At 46.0% G+C, this 19,831-nt stretch overlaps 1 protein-coding gene across 1 annotated transcript in view; it reads left to right on the plus strand.

The window, feature by feature from the left end:
• The first annotated feature begins 389 nt into the window (after positions 1 to 389).
• LOC139757676 (uncharacterized) overlaps positions 390 to 19,831 on the plus strand; it is a 31,967-nt gene continuing 12,525 nt past the window's right edge. The window contains exons 1-6 of the mRNA XM_071678440.1: positions 390 to 538; positions 5,677 to 6,033; positions 7,480 to 7,704; positions 11,340 to 11,529; positions 11,667 to 11,853; positions 11,981 to 12,048. Coding sequence (XP_071534541.1) covers positions 533 to 538; positions 5,677 to 6,033; positions 7,480 to 7,704; positions 11,340 to 11,529; positions 11,667 to 11,853; positions 11,981 to 12,048 — 1,033 coding nt within the window. The 5' untranslated portion in view covers positions 390 to 532. The remainder of the gene's footprint in view (positions 539 to 5,676; positions 6,034 to 7,479; positions 7,705 to 11,339; positions 11,530 to 11,666; positions 11,854 to 11,980; positions 12,049 to 19,831) is intronic.

Raw genomic sequence — 19,831 nt, forward strand, 5'->3', positions numbered from 1 at the left:
CTATACAATCTATAGGCTTAACTGGTCTCTATGTCCCTTCTTGTGAAGGGCCATTGCATCAGAGTTCCTCCTGAATAAATTCCAAGAGATGATCCACCAAAATGGCATCTTTGTTTTGGCTATGTAAGGGCCACAACTGTGTGTTTGGAGGAGGCGTCACACTGGTGAGAAGAGCCCATTATAAGGCTCTGTCAACACACAAAGAAATAAGCCTTAAAACCTTCTTAATAACTACAATGATTTACTTGTAACACATTGTTCACAATCCTTCGGTCAGACCGACATTCAGGGGCGGACGTGGGTCCTATAGGAGCCATGGCGCCCTTCCTGCCATGTCTACCCCCAGACGACGCAATCCTTCCCACCACCGTGGAGGACTGACCCTGAAATCGGTGGCTGGAAGGGGCGGTCGACCTTAAGGCTAGGACAGGGGCAGTGCGCTATATAAACCCAGGACGCTCTAGGACGCCCAGGTCAGTTGAGCAGTGTACGTGTTGACGGACAGGCCAGGACACTCCGACCATCGCCAGACATGAAGGTGAGGGACGTGAGTGTGACAGAGTCGCTGATATGGGGGAAGAGTGACACAGCCAAGTAAGAGGCCAGTGTGAGGAAGAGAAAGAGTGTGCTAGGGGTACATTGGAGTGTGCTATCTGTGTTTCTTTTAATGTTTGTGTCTGTTGATGTACACACGTCTGTTTATCTGTCTGTCTTTCTGCTTGTTTAGGGTTTTTGTCTGTGTTTGTGTATGTTTATGTCTGTTTTGTTGCTAGTCTGTGCCTATGTATGATTCTTTTGTGTATGTATATATCTTCTGTCTGCAATTATGTTCATAGTAATGTGTGTTTTATGTGTGTTCTTGTGTATGTATGTTATATATATATATATATATATATATATATATATATATATATATATATATATATATATATATATATATATATATATATATATATATATATATATATATATATATATATATATATATATATATATATATATATTTTTTTTTTTTTTCTCAAAAGAAGAAACAGAGAAAGGGGCCAGGTGAGGATATTCCCTCAAAGGCCCAGTCCTCTGTTCTTAACGCTACCTCGCTATCGCGGGAAATGGCGAATAGTGTGAAAATATATATATATATATATATATATATATATATATATATATATATATATATATATATATATATATATATATATATATATATATATATATATATATATATATATATATGTTTGTGTGTAAGTGCAAATGCGTACATATGAACATTTGCATTTGCATGTGTTGCCCAAGGAATACAAGAATTAGGAATTATTATTGATAGAATGAGGTGCATGAAGGGTTAAAGATAACACTGTCACACCATATCAGTGTCATGTGTAGGTTAGAGGTGCACACAGTATCATGTGTAGGTCAGACGCGCACACAGTATCATGTGTAGGTCAGAGGTGCACACAGTGTCATGTGTAGGTCAGAGGTGCACACACACACTGGGTGGGACAACTACAGATAACTCCTCTGCTTCAGAACGAGGAAATGTGTTGCTCTCATAAAAGGTGGAGACAGTAAGAGAACCACTGAGGGACAGTAGAGAACACAACCGTCGTCAACAGGAAATAGAACAAGTGTGTCAGCAGTGGAAGATGCGATGCTCGACAACATTTGTATCAAAACTTACAAGACAAATACTAAGAATACAAATGGTCAATGTAACACAGTTGTGAGGTTTTTGTCTGTCATTCTTGATCTAACATCTTTATCTAACGTCTTATCTTCTACTGGAAGTATCAACTGCAGTGATGTTACTCAGCTCAACACAGAGGCTGTGTATGTCTGTCCTGAGAGTGGGAGCTCGAAAGTAAGTTTGCCAGTGGATGGTGACACAAGGAAAATCAAGTTTCACAAATATATATATATATATATATATATATATATATATATATATATATATATATATATATATATATATATATATATATATATATATATATCTATCAAAGAATAACACTAGTCCCGTGGAGGATAAATCCAATAAACCCACAGGAAATGGAAGGGCCGAGAGACTAGGGATTCGCCTAATCTTTAAGACAACTTCAGGGCGATGAAGTCTAATGATTGTCTTGATGAAAATAATGATAGAGATAGGAAGGGGCTGGATGACAGGGGCAGATGGGGAGGGGCTGGATGACAGGGACGGATAGGGAGGGGCTGGATGACAGGGACAGATAGGGAGGGGCTGGATGACAAGGACAGATGGGGAGGGCTGGATGACAGGGACAGATTGGGAGGGGCTGGATGACAGGGACAGATTGGGAGGTGCTGGATGACAGGGACAGATAGGGAGGGGCTGGATGAGAGGGATGGAATGGTTACCAGTGACAAAATCATTTCCAGCACTCAGATGTTTGTAATATGTTTACATTTCCAGGAGTAATGACAGTATCTTTAGAGTAACATTAAGTATTCGTGACAGTTGTGTAGCAACGTAATCAGGAGAACGTATGACAGGTCAGGATGGCACTGTATGACTAACGGGCCAATATCAGGATGACACTGTATGACAGGCCAATATTGGGATGGCACTAAGAGGAGTCGAATAAAAGGAAGAGTGAGAAACATGTAAAGAGTCTGGTGGACGGAGGTAGAGGTGTAGGTGTGTGGCCAGGGGATGTGAGGGTGGAGGTAGAACTGAGGTGGATTGTGTGGTCCGCTGTGTGAGGAGGTCATGAGGTGGGTTATCAAGGAGAGTGAGGTAGGAGTGAGGTGGGTGATGAGGATGAGTGAGGATGACAAATGGTGGGAGGCTCCAGAGGGTCGCCAGCAATCATGAGCGACCTTGGTCATGTGGCTGCCTGATGTCCTGTGTTGTTGGTGCCACAGTAGCCGTCCACACTGCCTGATACACTCGCCCCTCCACTCACTGTCAGGCCTCCACTCACTACCAGGTCTCCACTCACTGTCAGGTCTCCACTCACTGCCAGGTCTCCACTCACTATCAGGCCTCCACTCACTGCCAGGTCTCCACTCACTGCCAGGTCTCCACTCACTGTCAGGCCTCCACTCACTGCCAGGTCTCCACTCACTGCCAGATCTCCACTCACTGCCAGGTCTCCACTCACTGCTCATCGGTGACGTGCCTATCTACATATACGACCACAATTTGTCTGTCCTGGTGATGTGTTGCGAATAAATTTGCCAGAACATAAACTGTTTGTTTTTTTGATGGTGAATAATTGAGGAAGTTATCAAAGAGCTGGGCGCAGTAACACACACACACACACACACACACACACACACACACACACACACACACACACACACACACACACACACACGCACGCACGCACACACACACACATACAAACTCAAAAAGTTTGATCATCTTAGTAATCAATTTGTAAGGGATCAACTGGAATGGTGGAGGCGATGATGTTAACATGCAACGTACGAGACACAGAGCACGAGATCTGATACACAGCGAGACCATCAGGACTTTATTGCTGTGTCCTCAGTATTTGTGGCTTAGGTTACGATCAGGTATCAAGTAACCGATAAGGAATTTATTCATGATAATTAAATGCAATGACATAAATCACCTTTATGACTCCAGCTGTGAGAAAATGATTGACTTGTGACCTCAGTGTTGGCTGTGGCTGTCATTAATCCCCCCCCCCCCCATCGCCCCACCCTCTCTCTCTACACCCTGCTACACCCTGCTCGTACCCTTGCCGTCCCTACCCCAGGCTGGCGTCACCCGATACCCTGCTGCAGAGCCTGTCTGGCGACGGGCACAGTGAGGCTATACCTGCTGCTGCTGCTGCTGCCCACGGTGACACACGTTGTGGTGTCACCTTACAGCTGCTGCCAAGGTCGTCTGAGGGAACATAGTGGGGTAAAGGACCTGAGACTCTACTCTTGGTGAGGAGAGAGAGAGAGAGAGAGAGAGAGAGAGAGAGAGAGAGAGAGAGAGAGAGAGAGAGAGAGAGAGAGAGAGAGAGAGAGAGAGAGAGAGAGAGAGAGAGAGAGAGAGAGAGAGAGAGAGAGAGAGAGACTATGCCACAGAAGCAATACATGAACGTAGACCCAAATATAGAGACAGTAATAAATGGGGCAGTAAGTTAAGCACAAACCCTTGTGGAATCCCATTACCCGCAGAGACCCGACTCTGTTGGGTTAGGCAGCACCTCCCTGGAGAGTGTTCAGTGGACGGTCAGAGGAGGGTCCTGCTGTGAAGGCCTTAATGTGGGGGATGGTATGTGAGGCCACTCAGTTGGCTGGTCACGTTGCTCGGTCTGCACGCAAACAGAAGCTTACAAAGGGTTTTAAATCCTACCCAAAGGATCCTTAATCTAACTTCGTCGTCTTATCTTCCTTTTGTTTATAACTTGTGCAACACATTTGCATCTTTCGCTACGACCCTAGAGTCCGGCTTCACTCCTCAGGGAGAATTTTCTTTTTTCAATGATCCTCAGTTTCAGAGTGGGTTATCCCACCGCCTCTAGCAATGCTAGGGAAATCCAATCCTTGGGTCGTCCTTGGAACGCCTTTCTCCAGCACAATGTGAGCAGAGAGGGCGTGGATCCTCTGCCCCAGGCAAGGTTTTGGCGTCTATTATGCTCCACGTAACTGAAAGGAAGAGTTTTTCTAAAGGGGTTACACATTTTTCTTCTGCAGAAATTCCGTTCCTTGAACAGTAGGTTTAGGCAGATGTTCCACACTTGAGAGTTTTATCATGTATGAACTTCCGATGTTGATCTCAGGTTTAGACATAGCAGGAAAACACTTGAGAAGTATAAAGCTGGAGGACTGGAGGAAACAGGCTCGGTTGTCAGTTGTGTCGGGGACAGAGACGCTTCCGGTGGGCTTAAAAGGAAATTCAGAGACTAACGAATGTAAGTATTTACCAGAGACTAACGAATGCAAGTATTCACCAGAGACTAACGAATGTAAGTATTTACCAGAGAATGTAAAGAAGTCAGACATCGTGCCGGGCGTAGCAGCTGCTGAATATTAGCCACTCCTGTATTTACTGTATTGGATGATGTGTGTTCATTATGGGTCTGTATATATTTCATGTATAAATCTGAACAAATATGTGCACCTGGGATGGTATGAATATAGGAATAACCCATCCTGCAGTGATCTCGGTCGTCCATTTCTTGCCTTAGATAAACTTCGTCCCTCCACGATGTATCACAAGATGTTCTTCGCAGACGAGTGTATGCATGGTGAGGTCATGTATCCACCACATACAACAAACTTTGCGAAACAGTTTCCGCTGTGGTAGAGTCGCCACCATAAATTTCTTCCATGTCTCCCCGGGCGGAATAATAGTGCACTATAACCCTAACAGAACACTCTCTACCACAGTGACCAGCCACCATAACCCATATCACTCACAATAACACCTACCACACCAAACCCACTACAACAACCTCACCACAACAGTTTATTCCACGTTATACTACTAGCATTACCACAAGTTCATTATCACAACCAACTGTATATCATAACAACCCCAACAACCACAACGCCAGAGCCAATCATAATAGCTCATATCACAAGACATAATCATACCACAAGAAACTCACTAATAGGAACCTCCACCACAGAACTCACCTGCCCTACACCAGGGCTTCCACCTTGCACTACAGCCACTCCTGCCCCTTACCCCAGGTGCTGGTACTACTGACGGTAGCTGTAAGCAGCGCCTTCGCCGCTCCAGCCAAGCTGGACAACCTCCACCACCACGACCACCACCACGACCACCACCCAGCCGACCCTCTTGCCGCCCTCGTCGCCGCCCAGAGCCAAGGGATCGCGGGCTATAGCTACGAGCCGCCCGCCCTGCCCTCAGGCCTGTATGAGCTCCCGGTCGGTCCCTCCGATAAAGTGGAGGTGACAAGCCCTCCCACCACCACTACCACAACCACCACTACCACCACCACCACTACCCCGCCACCACCTCCTTCCGGAGGTTACCTGCCTCCCGACGAGGAACCATCAGAGAACGAACTCGTGGAAGTGATCGTGGTAAGTTGACGTGGCCATGTCCAGCTGACGTGTTCCTGGTGAGTTGAAGGGATAATGGAGAGTTGACGGGACAGTGGTGAGTTGAAATGATTTTGTTGATTTATCGTTATCATTGGTGAGGTGAGTTCTTGGTGGGTTTAGGGGATCACACTGAGATGACATGATGAAGGTAAGTCAACATGATATGACGTGGTTGAGGTGAGGTGTGTGTGGCAGAGCCAGGTAGCTTGCGGCATGTCTTTTGTGTGAGGTGCGCAACAGGAGTCCACTCGTGAGAAGCCTCGCAGGACACCATGACTCTTGAGAAGCGTCCTTGTGTAGTATCTTGTGCGACAATCACTGGCAACCCTCCTGGATGGCTAGTGGGCAGGTAGGAAACACAGTGGCTAGCTTCCGTGTGATACAGGAAACGCAGTGGCTAGCTTCCGTGTGATACAGGAAACACAGTGGCTAGCTTCCGTGTGATACAGGAAACACAGTGGCTAGCTTCCGTGTGATACAGGATCAAAATGTGAAACAGAAGAGGTATATTCCGTGTGATACAGGATCAAAATGTGAAACAGAAGAGGTATGTTCCGTGTGAGACAGGATCTGATATTTTTCTAAATCATACCCGAAAGATTATATGTTAAAAAAGATATTTACATATGAGAAGTGTCCTTCAAGGCTGCAGAGGTGGTTTGTATGGAAGTCAGGAGGTAGTCTGATAGGCAGCAGCAAAGCTTGGTACAGAAGTTTCATGTGCTGGCTTACGATGGCTTGTACTGAGGTGCAGCACTTGCATCATGCATTGCTAGACAGACCAGGTCAACTCCAGTGTTAGATAATCTAAATGAATTTAGGTTAGAACCATCACAGTCACAGGATTACTGGAATTCAAAGGTGAATACATGTTTCTCGTCTGTGTTGTAATCAATACTATCTGTTGCCTCTGTAGGATGACAGAAAACAGCGATAGGTTATAGAGATGTTGTTGTGTGTTATGCTTTTGCAATATTGTTAGTGAAGGTCAAGTGCAGACCAGAACGTGTTGTGATCTGCTGCCCAGAAGGATAACCCCAGCAGAACTCTCTCTCATATTCTCTATGTCTCTTTATCCTCATTCTACTCTCCTCCTCTTACTTTCCTCATCCTGCTCTCCACTGGTATATCTTTTTCTTGCCACTGTTCACACCTCTCCCTCCCATATTACTCCCCTCTCTCAGTCCTGCGATCTTGATCCTGAGTTCCTCACGTTCGGTTCCTCCTTCAGCCACGACCGATATGCTCCTTGTATTGACCATCTTATTCACGTGACCATTATGATGTTTGTTTGTTGTTGCTTGTGTCAGTAGGCCCTCACTCCCTCCCTCACTTGTGGTTATCATCTTCCTCATACCTCCCTCATCATGCCGTGCCTTATGTGTGTGGTTCTACCATGTTGACGTGTGTTCTTCGTTCCTGCAGCCTGGGAAGGGTTCCACCACCATGATGCCCATGCCCTACAACATTAACTGGGCCGTGTCCGATCCCGAGAATGGCAACGTCTTCACCCACGTCGAGGACAGTGATGGCACGGACGTGACGGGCGAGTACTCCGTCCTGCTCCCGGATAACCGCATCCAGATCGTCCGCTTCCGTGTTGACCCCGTCAACGGGTACCAGGCCGACGTCACCTACCAGCCAGCCAAGTAAGGTCACCATGCCTGGCCACTACCGTATGGTCACCACGCCTGGCCACTACCGTATGGTCACCACAGTATGGTCACCACGCCTGGCCACTACCGTATGGTCACCCTGACGCATTCGGTCACCGTCCACTGTGGCTGGGGTTGCCACGTCTCGCTATCTTCTGTGTCAGAGATTGTGGTTAGTTCTAAGTCTGTGGACGAACTGGGGGGATAAAGCTTCGCTCATTTTCTTATATCATCATTCTCCTCCTCATAGAATAAAAACCATGACATGAGTCAAGAAACGATATCTGAGTTTTACATCATTTCATATCCTATTATTTTCCTCAAAAAAAAAATTGAATAAGGAGCTGAGTGTATGACGTCACAGATGTCAGCAACAGCCTGACCAATAGCTTCACATTTCTCAACACTTTACAGTGACGTTACGCTTCCCCAGATGGCTTAGCCAATGGTGTCACTATCCAACTTTAGTATGAACAGTGACGCCTCGGAGGGCAAGAAAACTAACTATTCTAACAGGATCTTTCTCATTCATCACTATACTAGGATCTTTCTCATTCATCACTATACTAGGATCTTTCTCATTCATCACTATACTAGGATCTTTCTCATTCATCACTATACTAGGATCTTTTTCATTCATCGCTGTAAAAATTGTACTGTAAACTTCTGGTAAATAGTGCACATATCGCTGATTGATGTACGCCGGTAGTACTAAGTTCATGTACAAATAATAAAAAAAGTTACTCAACAAACAATATATTTTCAGTTTCCTTATGAGAACAGTTTGAAACATCATACCCTCACAAATGAGGGAAAAAATTCAAACAATAGATATAACAACTGGGAATAGCTACGAGTGTAAGGCGTTAAGAGAGGAGAGGTCTAGTGACACTGCTTCATAACACTCTGTACAACCTTCAATATTGTGATATAAACAGACACTCGTAGAGATGAAAAGACGTTCAAGTATCAACAGACATCTATGTTGACCAACTGAAAACCTCTGATAAAGCTACAGACCGACGCACAATCTATTTCAAAACGTGCCTCACTACAAGTAAATTGATCAACCACATGAACTTCCATCCAGCCACATTCAACTAAATCCAACATTCACACAATCATCCAACCATCGTCAGCAACATTATGCTCATTCACATTGGCACAGTCACGTTCACCAACATCCACTTACATTCACCCACAGTCAACCATATTGAACGACACTCAGTCAGTTACAATCCACCTCATTCAACCACTTGCTACCACAATGATCCACATTCAGCGATTGTCAACGAGAAACGAATAATTTTTGTCAAAGTCAGACACATCCAACTACACACAGCCTTATTTGACCACTTTCTACCACAGTCAACCAGACTCAGCCATGCACAGCCCTGACCCCCCCTCCCCCCACAACGGCCTCTCACTATTCCCTTCCAGTTGACCAAGATCCCAGGAAACATCTGCTCGTCTGGTGAGGGTTCCTCCTCTCCTCCAGTTGACCAAGATCCCAGGAAACATCTGCTCGTCTGGTGAGGGTTCCTCCTCTCCTCCAGTTGACCAAGATCCCAGGAAACATCTACTCGTCTGGTGAGGGTTCCTCCTCTCCTCCAGTTGACCAAGATCCAAGGAAACATCTACTCGTCTGGTGAGGGTTCCTCCTCTCCTCCAGTTGACCAAGATCCCAGGAAACATCTACTCGTCTGGTGAGGGTTCCTCCTCTCCTCCAGTTGACCAAGATCCCAGGAAACATCTACTCGTCTGGTGAGGGTTCCTCCTCTCCTCCAGTTGACCAAGATCCCAGGAAACATCTGCTCGTCTGGTGAGGGTTCCTCCTCTCCTTCAGTAGACGTGGGGCTCTGCCTCTCCTCTCCCTCTCTGTGGTCACTGTAGAGGGCCATTACCCAGACCCAAGACCCAGTGACCCGGTCATCAAACTGTTGCTATAGTCATCCTCCACAGTGTCACGACTGAGGTACACAACACTGAAGTACAGTCAGTATACTTAATGTCCACCCCACCCCTTCTCTCCTGCTGCTGCTTGAATACCCTGTCATACCGTAGGCTCCAGTCACGGACAACGTCTTCGTCCAGCAGTTCTTTAGTTAACTATATCAAGTTCAGACTACCGGAGATAACTAGCTAACTACGTCAGGTCTACAACTGTAATGGGTGTCACTATATGAATGACCAGCAGGTGGTCAGCTTCCAGGGTGTCACACTGACCTGTTTTCTCCAGACATGACCCACACTGTCATGGTTCATGACCCACACTGTCATGGTTCATGACCCACACTGTCATGGTTCAGATGTAGAGTGACAGTCTGTTAGACGGAGGTCTGGGGAGAATGTGTAACGTGCATAGTGGAGCGACCCAGCGACCCAGGGTTGCAAGAGAGGTCACTTTGCAGCATACCATGACTCTTATCATTATCATTACCATTACTATCATAGTTATTATTATTATCATCATTCACCTGATTATTATTATTATCATTATTATTACTATCATTATCATTATCATCATTGATTATCATTATCATTATCATTATTATTTCACCAAAATGAGTATGCAGTATGAGGATCGTTGAGTGTAGTGTAGTGGGAGGATGTTACCCAGTTCTGGACCATCAGAAGTGTGAGATGAGGATGAGCCACCAAGGCTGGTCATGTCTGTTGAAGATCCCGTCACCTGAGGCAGTGTCAGAGTGACGGTGACGCACCTATGGTGAGCAGTTCCTGCATCATCACTGTACGTCTTCGCTCACGAGGAACATAAATTGTCTTACTGAGGGTAGAGTCCAATGCGTCAGTCGACGTATTCAAAAGTCAAAGTTCACTCGATCTTTCGCTTCAGAAAGAAGACGTAATTCTTTTCAGTAAGATAAATCCATCGTTGATACGTCGGTTAAATCCTTATGGATACCATGAATAGGCCTCTGCTGCGGGATTAATTGTTTGCGTACGCTAGGGGTCAGGACACCCGGCCACGAAGGGTGAAAGCATGTGAGGCACTTCCCTAGTGGCCCTAGGGGTAGCATTAGAAAGTCTAGTCAAGCCAAGGTCATGATGGGAGAGTGAGGAAGGACGTATACAGTTGGGGGTGGTGTGGGAGGTCACGATGAGGGGGACGTACAGTCTGGGTGAGGGTGGTGTGGGAGGTCACGGTGAGGGAGAGGTCAAACCGAAATGATCAAATGTCCCTCACGGTCGGTCAGAATAGATAATACAATTACAGGTGTTACCCATCTCAAGAATCATTAATCCCTTCGTTTTCTGTGGAAATTGCCTGGTAGTCACTTGAGGATGTGGTGGGTAGTTCCCGTAGACTGGTTCAGTTGTTGACCTTAATTAAAGACCAACAACGTACGAGAGGTGTCTGGGGCAGGCTTCCATCATAGTTATGTAGCAACTGGATGATATTTACGTGATACCCATGAGGAGGATATAGAAACGGTCTAACAACAGAGGGACAGAAAGTATTTTGGACATGGATGAAAATTATGTAAATATGATACATCACATCAGCTTGATTGATCCAGTCCCTCCCAGGATGATCAGTCTATCATCATCAGGCAATACAAGTGCATGATCTGTGTCTCTGGGAAGACGTGAACATCTTCACTGTAGGTGGTACACCTGGTACTGGCTGATGGTGAGGTTGATGTACACCTGGTACTGGCTGATGGTGAGGTTGATGTACACCTGGTACTGGCTGATGGTGAGGTTGATGTACACCTGGTACTGGCTGATGGTGAGGTTGATGTACACCTGGTACTGGCTGATGGTGAGGTTGATGTACACCTGGTACTGGCTGATGGTGAGGCTGATGTGAACTTGGTAATGGGTGGTTGTAAGGTTCCCATATTCTTCAGTTGATCTGATTTCTTTTCTTTTTCGAAGCTCCAGGTTGGTCTTCTGATTTTTGTCACAGATGTACATAGTTCTTCCCCACAGAGCGAGAGACCACGGCCACCAAGGGGTCCTACTTGACTCCATCAAGTTCAACAGTCGAGTCTGCCAGGTGGTCTGCCAGGTGGTCTGCCAGGTGGTCTGCCTCTTTATTTCAACAGATGTTGCAACATCCAACACAAAGATGTTGCAACATCCAACACACAGAAAAAGATGAAGGATTTAACAGTTCGTAAAGATTAATGCTGCCTCGAGATACGATGAATCTGTGATGTAAGATGAGACTTAGATAAAGTCTGTAAAGATTACTGATTCATTGTAAGTTGAATTTGATTCAAAATGTACGTTTCTCTGGGCAGTTTTGAGAGCACACTGAAACAATTATACTGTCGTGCCCACATGATGACTAACTTAGAAACCATAAATAGTGAGACAGAAAAATCAATCAGTAATAAATTGGCAAAATGTTGGTGAAGGTGTCATCCTGCTGGTGCGGGTCGTGATGGTCGGGTACCTGCAGGTCGTATGGTCTGGACCACGATTAAGGGGACGCATCTTTGTCTCGTAGATCATTCTACCCTGAGACAGCCGCTGACCCCGCACCACCCTTTTGCTACGGTAGACTCTCCCATTCCCCCTCTGTAGAAGACATCTCGTGCCCCAACCCTAAAGTAACTCCCTACCCCCAGATCACCGCCCCAGTCCCTCAGTTCACCAAGCTAAGCCCAGCCACCCAGGTTATAACGCAGCCCCCAGCTTACTCCTAACTACGGATCACTACCTCAAGCCCTTTGGCTTAGCTCATCGCCCCAAACCCACGAGTTGACTTCTCAGTCCCCAGATCATCCCCCAGCCTTCATTTCACCGCCCAGCTCTCAGGTCACTACCTCAGTCCCCACATCACCACCTAGCCCTTAGGTAACTGCCTCAGCTCTTAGATCACCGTCCAGCTCTCAGATTACCGATCAGCCCTCAGACCACAACCCAGCTCTCAGATCACCTCCTCAGCCCTCATGTCACTGTCCCAACCCCAGTCACTGCCCTAACATCAGGTCACTGTCCTAACTCCATGTCTTCCCTGCAGACTCCAGGTCACTACCAGAGGGGAAAGACGAAGCCCCTCTTGATGTGCTCCTGATGTAGGCATGCAAGGGAGGTGGTCATGAGAGGGATGGGTATGTGTGAGGTGGTCATGAGAGGGATGGGTATGTGTGAGGTGGTCATGAGAGGGATGGGTATGTGTGAGGTGGTCATGAGAGGGATGGGTATGTGTGAGGTGGTCATGAGAGAGATGGGTATGTGTGAGGTGGTCATGAGAGGGATGGGTATGTGTGAGGTGGTCATGAGAGGGATGGGTATGTGTGAGGTGGTCATGAGAGGGATGGGTATGTGTGAGGTGGTCATGAGAGAGATGGGTATGTGTGAGGTGGTCATGAGAGGGATGGGTATGTGTGAGGTGGTCATGAGAGGGATGGGTATGTGTGAGGTGGTCATGAGAGGGATGGGTATGTGTGAGGTGGTCATGAGAGAGATGGGTATGTGTGAGGTGGTCATGAGAGGGATGGGTATGTGTGAGGTGGTCATGAGAGGGATGGGTATGTGTGAGGTGTGAGTGTAATCTTCCATGGGAAAAACAAACGACGCCCATCTCATGATCCAGCCAGCCAGCGAATGTGTAGGTCATGAGGGCGTGGGTAAGTGGGTAGGTGTGGTGGTCATGAGGCGGTGGGGAGTTGCTGTGTTGTATGTAGGGGGTTGTAGTAGTGGTCATGACCTGTGTCATACCAAACTTCCCTGACATTATGTGGTATACAAATGCTGAGCGTGGTAAGTAATACTGCTGTAATAACACAACGAAAAATGTAATAAGAACATGTCACATACTCGTCTGGTAAGGTTAGGTCTGTGTACAACACTGCTCACATGGCCTTGATGTCACACTTTAGTAAAGCAACAATACTGGTGTGCTGTCAGGAGAGAGATGCCTCAGCACAGCTCTACCCACACACCTCCCTCTGTATGTTACTATCATACCCACAAGTCTTAACGTCATTCCGGATTCTTTCTTTGTGAGTTTGAGCAGAATGATCTTAAGTCGTTCTGTTTACCATTAAGATTGTGAGAGCGTCTGATGAATGGCGGTGTTGTATCTGTATTTCTCACGTCTCCATATCTCTCAGGCTTGGCCGCCTTCTCACTCGTTCCGCTCTGTTCACGTCAAGATGACCTTACTCGCGGGTCACGATCTTAGATGTCCACAGGTCACTAACCTCGGCCCTTGTGCTGCAAGATGAACACGTTAACCTGCATGTGTCAGACACGCGACAGTTCGGCATCCGACGGAAATATTACTACGTCAAGTAATGATGAGCATCTGTGTTGGCCATAGTGACACTGTTGTTCCCACACAACACCTGCACGTTAACCTGTTCTGCTTCCTCTCTTTCTCGACGTCTCGTCTGAAATCAGACTGTGAATCATGATTTAGAGATACTTTACAGAGATATCTTTATCTAATGAAGATGATGCAATACTAATTACACTTAAGAACGGAATCATGAAAGTCATGGAGTTTTCTGACTTATATGTAGTGTTTCCACATGTTGTGTTTCCGATGCGTTACACGTTGTTCTTCTGCTGAGGTACATGTAGTTCTCCCGCTGAGGTACATGTTGTTCTTCTGCTGAGGTACATGTAGTTCTCCCGCTGAGGTACATGTTGTTCTTCTGCTGAGGTACATGTTGTTCTTCTGCTGAGGTACATGTAGTTCTCCCGCTGAAGTACATGTTGTTCTCCCGCTGAGGTACATGTTGTTCTCCAGCAGTTGAGGTTCATTATACAACCTGGAGAATAATCTTCTGCAGGTTATATCAAGTTTCTTAACGTTAGCGTTATCCTAACTTTCTCTATCTTTCTGGTCTGCCTGGCTAGGGTACATCCCTCTCACCTTGACCCTGACCTCTAACCTCGAGTAGGGGGCGTGGCTCCAGACCCACCCATCACTCCACTGAGTTATGGACACTAACTTGTGAAGCCAGGCAGAGTTTGGCACAGGTTTATGTCTTTCTTCCTTGTTCTCTTGTGTTGGCTTCCTCGGCTCAGTCAGGAACCAGAGATTTGTAGTTTTATATATTTTCATGTTGTGTGTGTTTGCAAAAGGAAGATAGCATCTCATCACTTACTTACGACTAGATTATGCCAAATCATAGCGGTAGAACGTAGCGCTAACCGCAGGAAAATATAAAGCTGTCAGATTAGAGTCGTGTGAATTACATGTTGCCAAGCGTCATGTGTGAGGTGAGGGACTGTCTTGTGTGGGGTGGATGCCACCGGCCCACGTGTGGGTGAGGCAGCAGGTAAAGACATCTCTCTTGGCCAGAAGAATGCTACTTGACATATACTGAAGTGCTAGTTTACTCCATCCCTCCCTTAATCCCTATCTCTCTCCACCTGGTCTACGTGTCTTGCTCTTCCCTCTCCTACCTGGTCGCTGGCTGGTCGTTACGTCGACCCATCCATCCGTCCCAGAATGTAAGCAGCGGTGTTGCTGGCACAGCCAAACATGGCTTTCCTGAGCCGCAACTGGATTACATCCGCCATGGGGATACTCAGCTGTGACGTCATGGTCGTTAGTTTGCAGAAGGGTAACGTCTCGTGGCCACGCCCCGCCTCCGGGTGTACTGCGCCCCCGCCCAATTCCACGCCTCCGACCCCTTCCACGCCCCCGACCCACGTCTGACTACCCCAGTCCCCCTTACCTCTGGAGGGACCTTGGCGACTTCTTGAGATTACAAGAATTTATCTGTCGTCCGAGATATGATTTTCCAGGAAACCTTGTGCAAGATTGCGAGTCTCGGAGTGTATGTGAGACTATGTTTCTCTCTTATTTTCCTTTATTGAGATACAAAGTAAAAATATAACATCTTGATGACATTCAGCATGGGTGTACGGTGTACAACGTCAGCATGAGAAGTTGTACCTCATCACCGGGTGAGTGTACGTATGTCCTGCCTCACTGAAGGGAGGCCTGTGGTGCACCTGGTGTTGGTATATACCTGTCCATGATGGTGAGATGGTCACCAGGTGCGACAAGAGTAAGTCTTCATATCCAGCCAACATCCTGGAAGGTTATCATAATGATATGTATATTTCCAGGCTGCCACCGAGGCTCACAACCCATCATGATCTCTCTGAACACCATGTACTATGTGCCAGTTCTCACAACCACTGATACAAAATATGATTACTATATGTTAAAAATACGTGAAGCAGAAATAACACAAAATGGACAAGCTTCAAGAATTGGTTCTACAGACTTTCCATTTGTTGACGTATCGTCTAGTTAAACACTGGTCAAGAAAGAGAGAGAGAGAGAGAGAGAGAGAGAGAGAGAGAGAGAGAGAGAGAGAGAGAGAGAGAGAGAGAGAGAGAGAGAGAGACTCAGGTCAGAGTGAGAGAACATGCACACAACACATGCGCCTATCTGGAGGCAGAACGGGAGAGCAATGACCAGGATGTTGTGTACGGTCATTAGCACGAGTGTTGTGTAGAGCACTACCATATATATATATATATATATATATATATATATATATATATATATATATATATATATATATATATATATATATATATATATATATATATATATATATATATATATATGTGTGTGTGTGTGTGTGTGTGTGTGTGTGTGTGTGTGTTTCTAATGTCTGCGGAACTGAGTTCAGTGATAGAATGTCTGACTTTTTCTTTGCATAACATTGGCCGGAGAGTCGTGTTGGCAGGAACATTACTTGTCTAATCATATTCTTGTCTATTTTTTTTTTCATCTCAAGTTCATCAGTATTTCTTCTCTTTATTTTTTTAGAAATATTATTTATATTATAGTAACGTCAGTATCAGGTAAATCTTGTGGGACAAATTTAGACAATCCTTTTTTTTTCAGATTGGAGATTTCAACGCCAATACAGATACCTATCCTGCAGAGAAATAATATTGGCTTGGTACAGTATATACAGCGTCAGCTCAAGCTGGCTTGTGAATGATAACAGTAAATAGATGGAAGTAAAGCCACGTTCTCCATAAGATATCCTCCAATATTTCTTAAGAAAATAACAACAAATGATACATAGTTCTGAATGTTGTTTACCTTGAAGGGTCGCCCGGAAGACAGACCTCCCGCACCTGAACGATATTTCTTGTTTTTTGTAGCAGATGCAACAGCCTTACTAATGGGAAATTTCCCAGAATATATATATATATATATATATATATATATATATATATATATATATATATATATATATATATATATATATATATATATATATATATATATATATATATATATATATATATATATATATATATATATATATTTGGGTAAGTTATAGCTGTCAGTCTTTACAAACCCCGGAGATTCCACCCACACCAGGAATGTATGTCCACAGCAGATTGCCACAGTGGGCCACACCCACAGCAGGTTCTCAGAACGAATTGCGTCTCAAGTCAAGTAACGTTATTTTCTTCGTAAGTTGACAACGAGTAATTTATTTTCAACATTACAATTGTTTTCTGAGTATCTCCTCTTAACGTCTGGTCGTACTGAGGGTCATTTATGACCCAACACAGTCTGGTCGTACTGAGGGCCATTTATGACCCAACACAGTCTGGTCGTACTGAGGGTCATTTATGACCCAACACAGTCTGGTCGTACTGAGGGTCATTTATGACCCAACACAGTCTGGTCGTACTGAGGGTCATTTATGACCCAACACAGTCTGGTCGTACTGAGGGTCATTTATGACCCAACACAGTCTGGTCGTACTGAGGGCCATGTATGATTCTTGCTCCAGTGTTGCCATCTCATAATGTTGACATCTTGCAATGATGACGTCTCAACTGTATCAAAAGAATATCTAGATTTGTCACCCAAGATTTATCTGTAATTCCTTTTGTGATTACAAAACTTTTAGAAAAAATATGAAACTAATGAAAAGAAGAACATTGTAATCAGCATTGTCCGTCTGGCAAACATCATATAAGACGGCAAAAACACAGGGACAAAGTCCAATAAAAACGTAAGCACACACATGCACGCACAGACCCAAACATACGTACTCACATACAAACATAGACGCATACACACACTCAGGGACGCGTGTGTCTGGAGAAACAAACATACAAAGTGCAGACAGAATATTCAGTAACGCTTTCAACATGTGATTTCCAAGGCTTGTTTTCACCTGAATCTGTACCACATTATATTGGTTCAAAATGTTAGAGTGAACATCCTTCACAACATAATGTCCCTGTAGGTCTGGCTGCCACAACCTGACCATTCTACAAGGGAAATGAAATTCTCTCAAGTGTGAAGTCTGATACCAGCAAGTCCTACCTGGCAGAGCACGTAACTTGCCTCCTTAACGAAAGATAAACTCGATGGGCCTTGGCAAGGTCACACCAGCACCAAATATGAACATGTTAACATAGCTTTACCCTCTAGACTGACAGACGCACAAACAGTAGAGAAAAATATGAACAAATAACAAAATATCTTATTGCGGGTCAGTGTGTGACCTGCTGACCACGTCAGGAGTGGCCCGTGGCTTCCTGTCCTGTAGCAACGGGATAGACACAACAGCTTCTCTCCTCCGACGCGCAGACCATCATACAGCCTCTGACGCGCAGACCACCATACAGCGTCTGACGCGCAGACCATCATACAGTCTCTGACGCGCAGACTACCATACAGCCTCTGACGCGCAGACCATCATACAGCCTCTGACGCGCAGACCATCATACAGCCTCTGACGCGCAGATCATCATACAGCCTCTGACGCGCAGACCATCATACAGCCTCTGACGCGCAGACCACCATACAGCCTCTGACGCGCAGACCACCATACAGCCTCTTACGCGGAGACCATCATACAGCCTCTGACGCGCAGACCACCATACAGCCTCTGACGCGCAGACCATCATACAGCCTCTGACGCGCAGACCATCATACAGCCTCTGACGCGCAGACCATCATACAGCAATTTTCTTCCGGTGTTCTGACGTCACAAAGCTGACATTATGTATTCATTTGTATGTATATAAACAGTGATCTAACCTAAATCATCATGACCCTAGTTATGTCGTTGCTGTGGAGATCTTGTTACATTACAGTTGTTATATTTGTAACATCAAATGTTACACTGTAACACAGAATGCATGGTCACCCGCCCGACTCTGGCAGCTCCAGGAAGGGCGGAGGATGAGTCTGACATGACACACTAGGGTGGAGGACCAGGCTGGAGAGACTGAGTAGCTATGATAAGGAATGTGAAGCAGGAACTTGGCCAGCAGGATGGACTCTGGTATTGCAGCGCGAGGGGGTTACAGCCGGTACAGAGTGGGCGTGGGTGGGCGTGGGTGGACCGAGGTGACCATTAGAGGTCAAGAGGCGTGTGGGTGAGAGGTGTGGGGAGGGGGTGAGTGGTGTTGGGAGAGGGTGAGTGCTGTGGGGAGGGGGATGTGGTGTGGGAAGGGGGTGAGTGGAGCACAGACGATGACGGTCATGACGCTGGAGCGGCATCTAAGCATTACAGGCACTTATGACTAAACCAGGAGATGGGCGGGGACCCAGCAGGGTGCACGGCTGTGGGTGTGGGTGTCTGTGTTTACAACTGGTACCACGTCAACAGCTGGTGCCAGGTGCTTGCGTCTACATTTGGTGTGAGGTGCCTGCGTCTACAGTTGGTGCCACGTACCTGCGTCCAAAGACAGGTGTGTAGCGTATCATCATTAGTCACCACATAAAACTTTTCCTTTCCATTCTTATCTTGTCATCCCGGTCATTAACAGATTATGAATGGGTACTTAACACCACTCCTCCGTCCCCCAGCCCCTCCCCCCCAGGAAGCAGGTAAGAGACGTGACACATGACCAAGGGGATGTTTCACACATCACTCCACTACCGAGGTCATGCGTCTCAGATCACTCCACTACCGAGGTCATGCGTCTCAGATTACTCCACTACCGAGGTCATGCGTCTCAGAACACCACATTACCGAGGTCATGCGTCTCAGATCACCACATTACCGAGGTTATGCGTCTTAGACCACCACATTACCGAGGTCATGCGTCTCAGACCACCACATTACCGAGGTCATGCGTCTCAGACCACCACATTACCGAGGTCATGCGTCTCAGACCACCAC

Source organism: Panulirus ornatus, chromosome 27, assembly GCF_036320965.1.
Source record: "Panulirus ornatus isolate Po-2019 chromosome 27, ASM3632096v1, whole genome shotgun sequence".
In the NCBI taxonomy this organism is placed as follows: domain Eukaryota; kingdom Metazoa; phylum Arthropoda; class Malacostraca; order Decapoda; family Palinuridae; genus Panulirus; species Panulirus ornatus.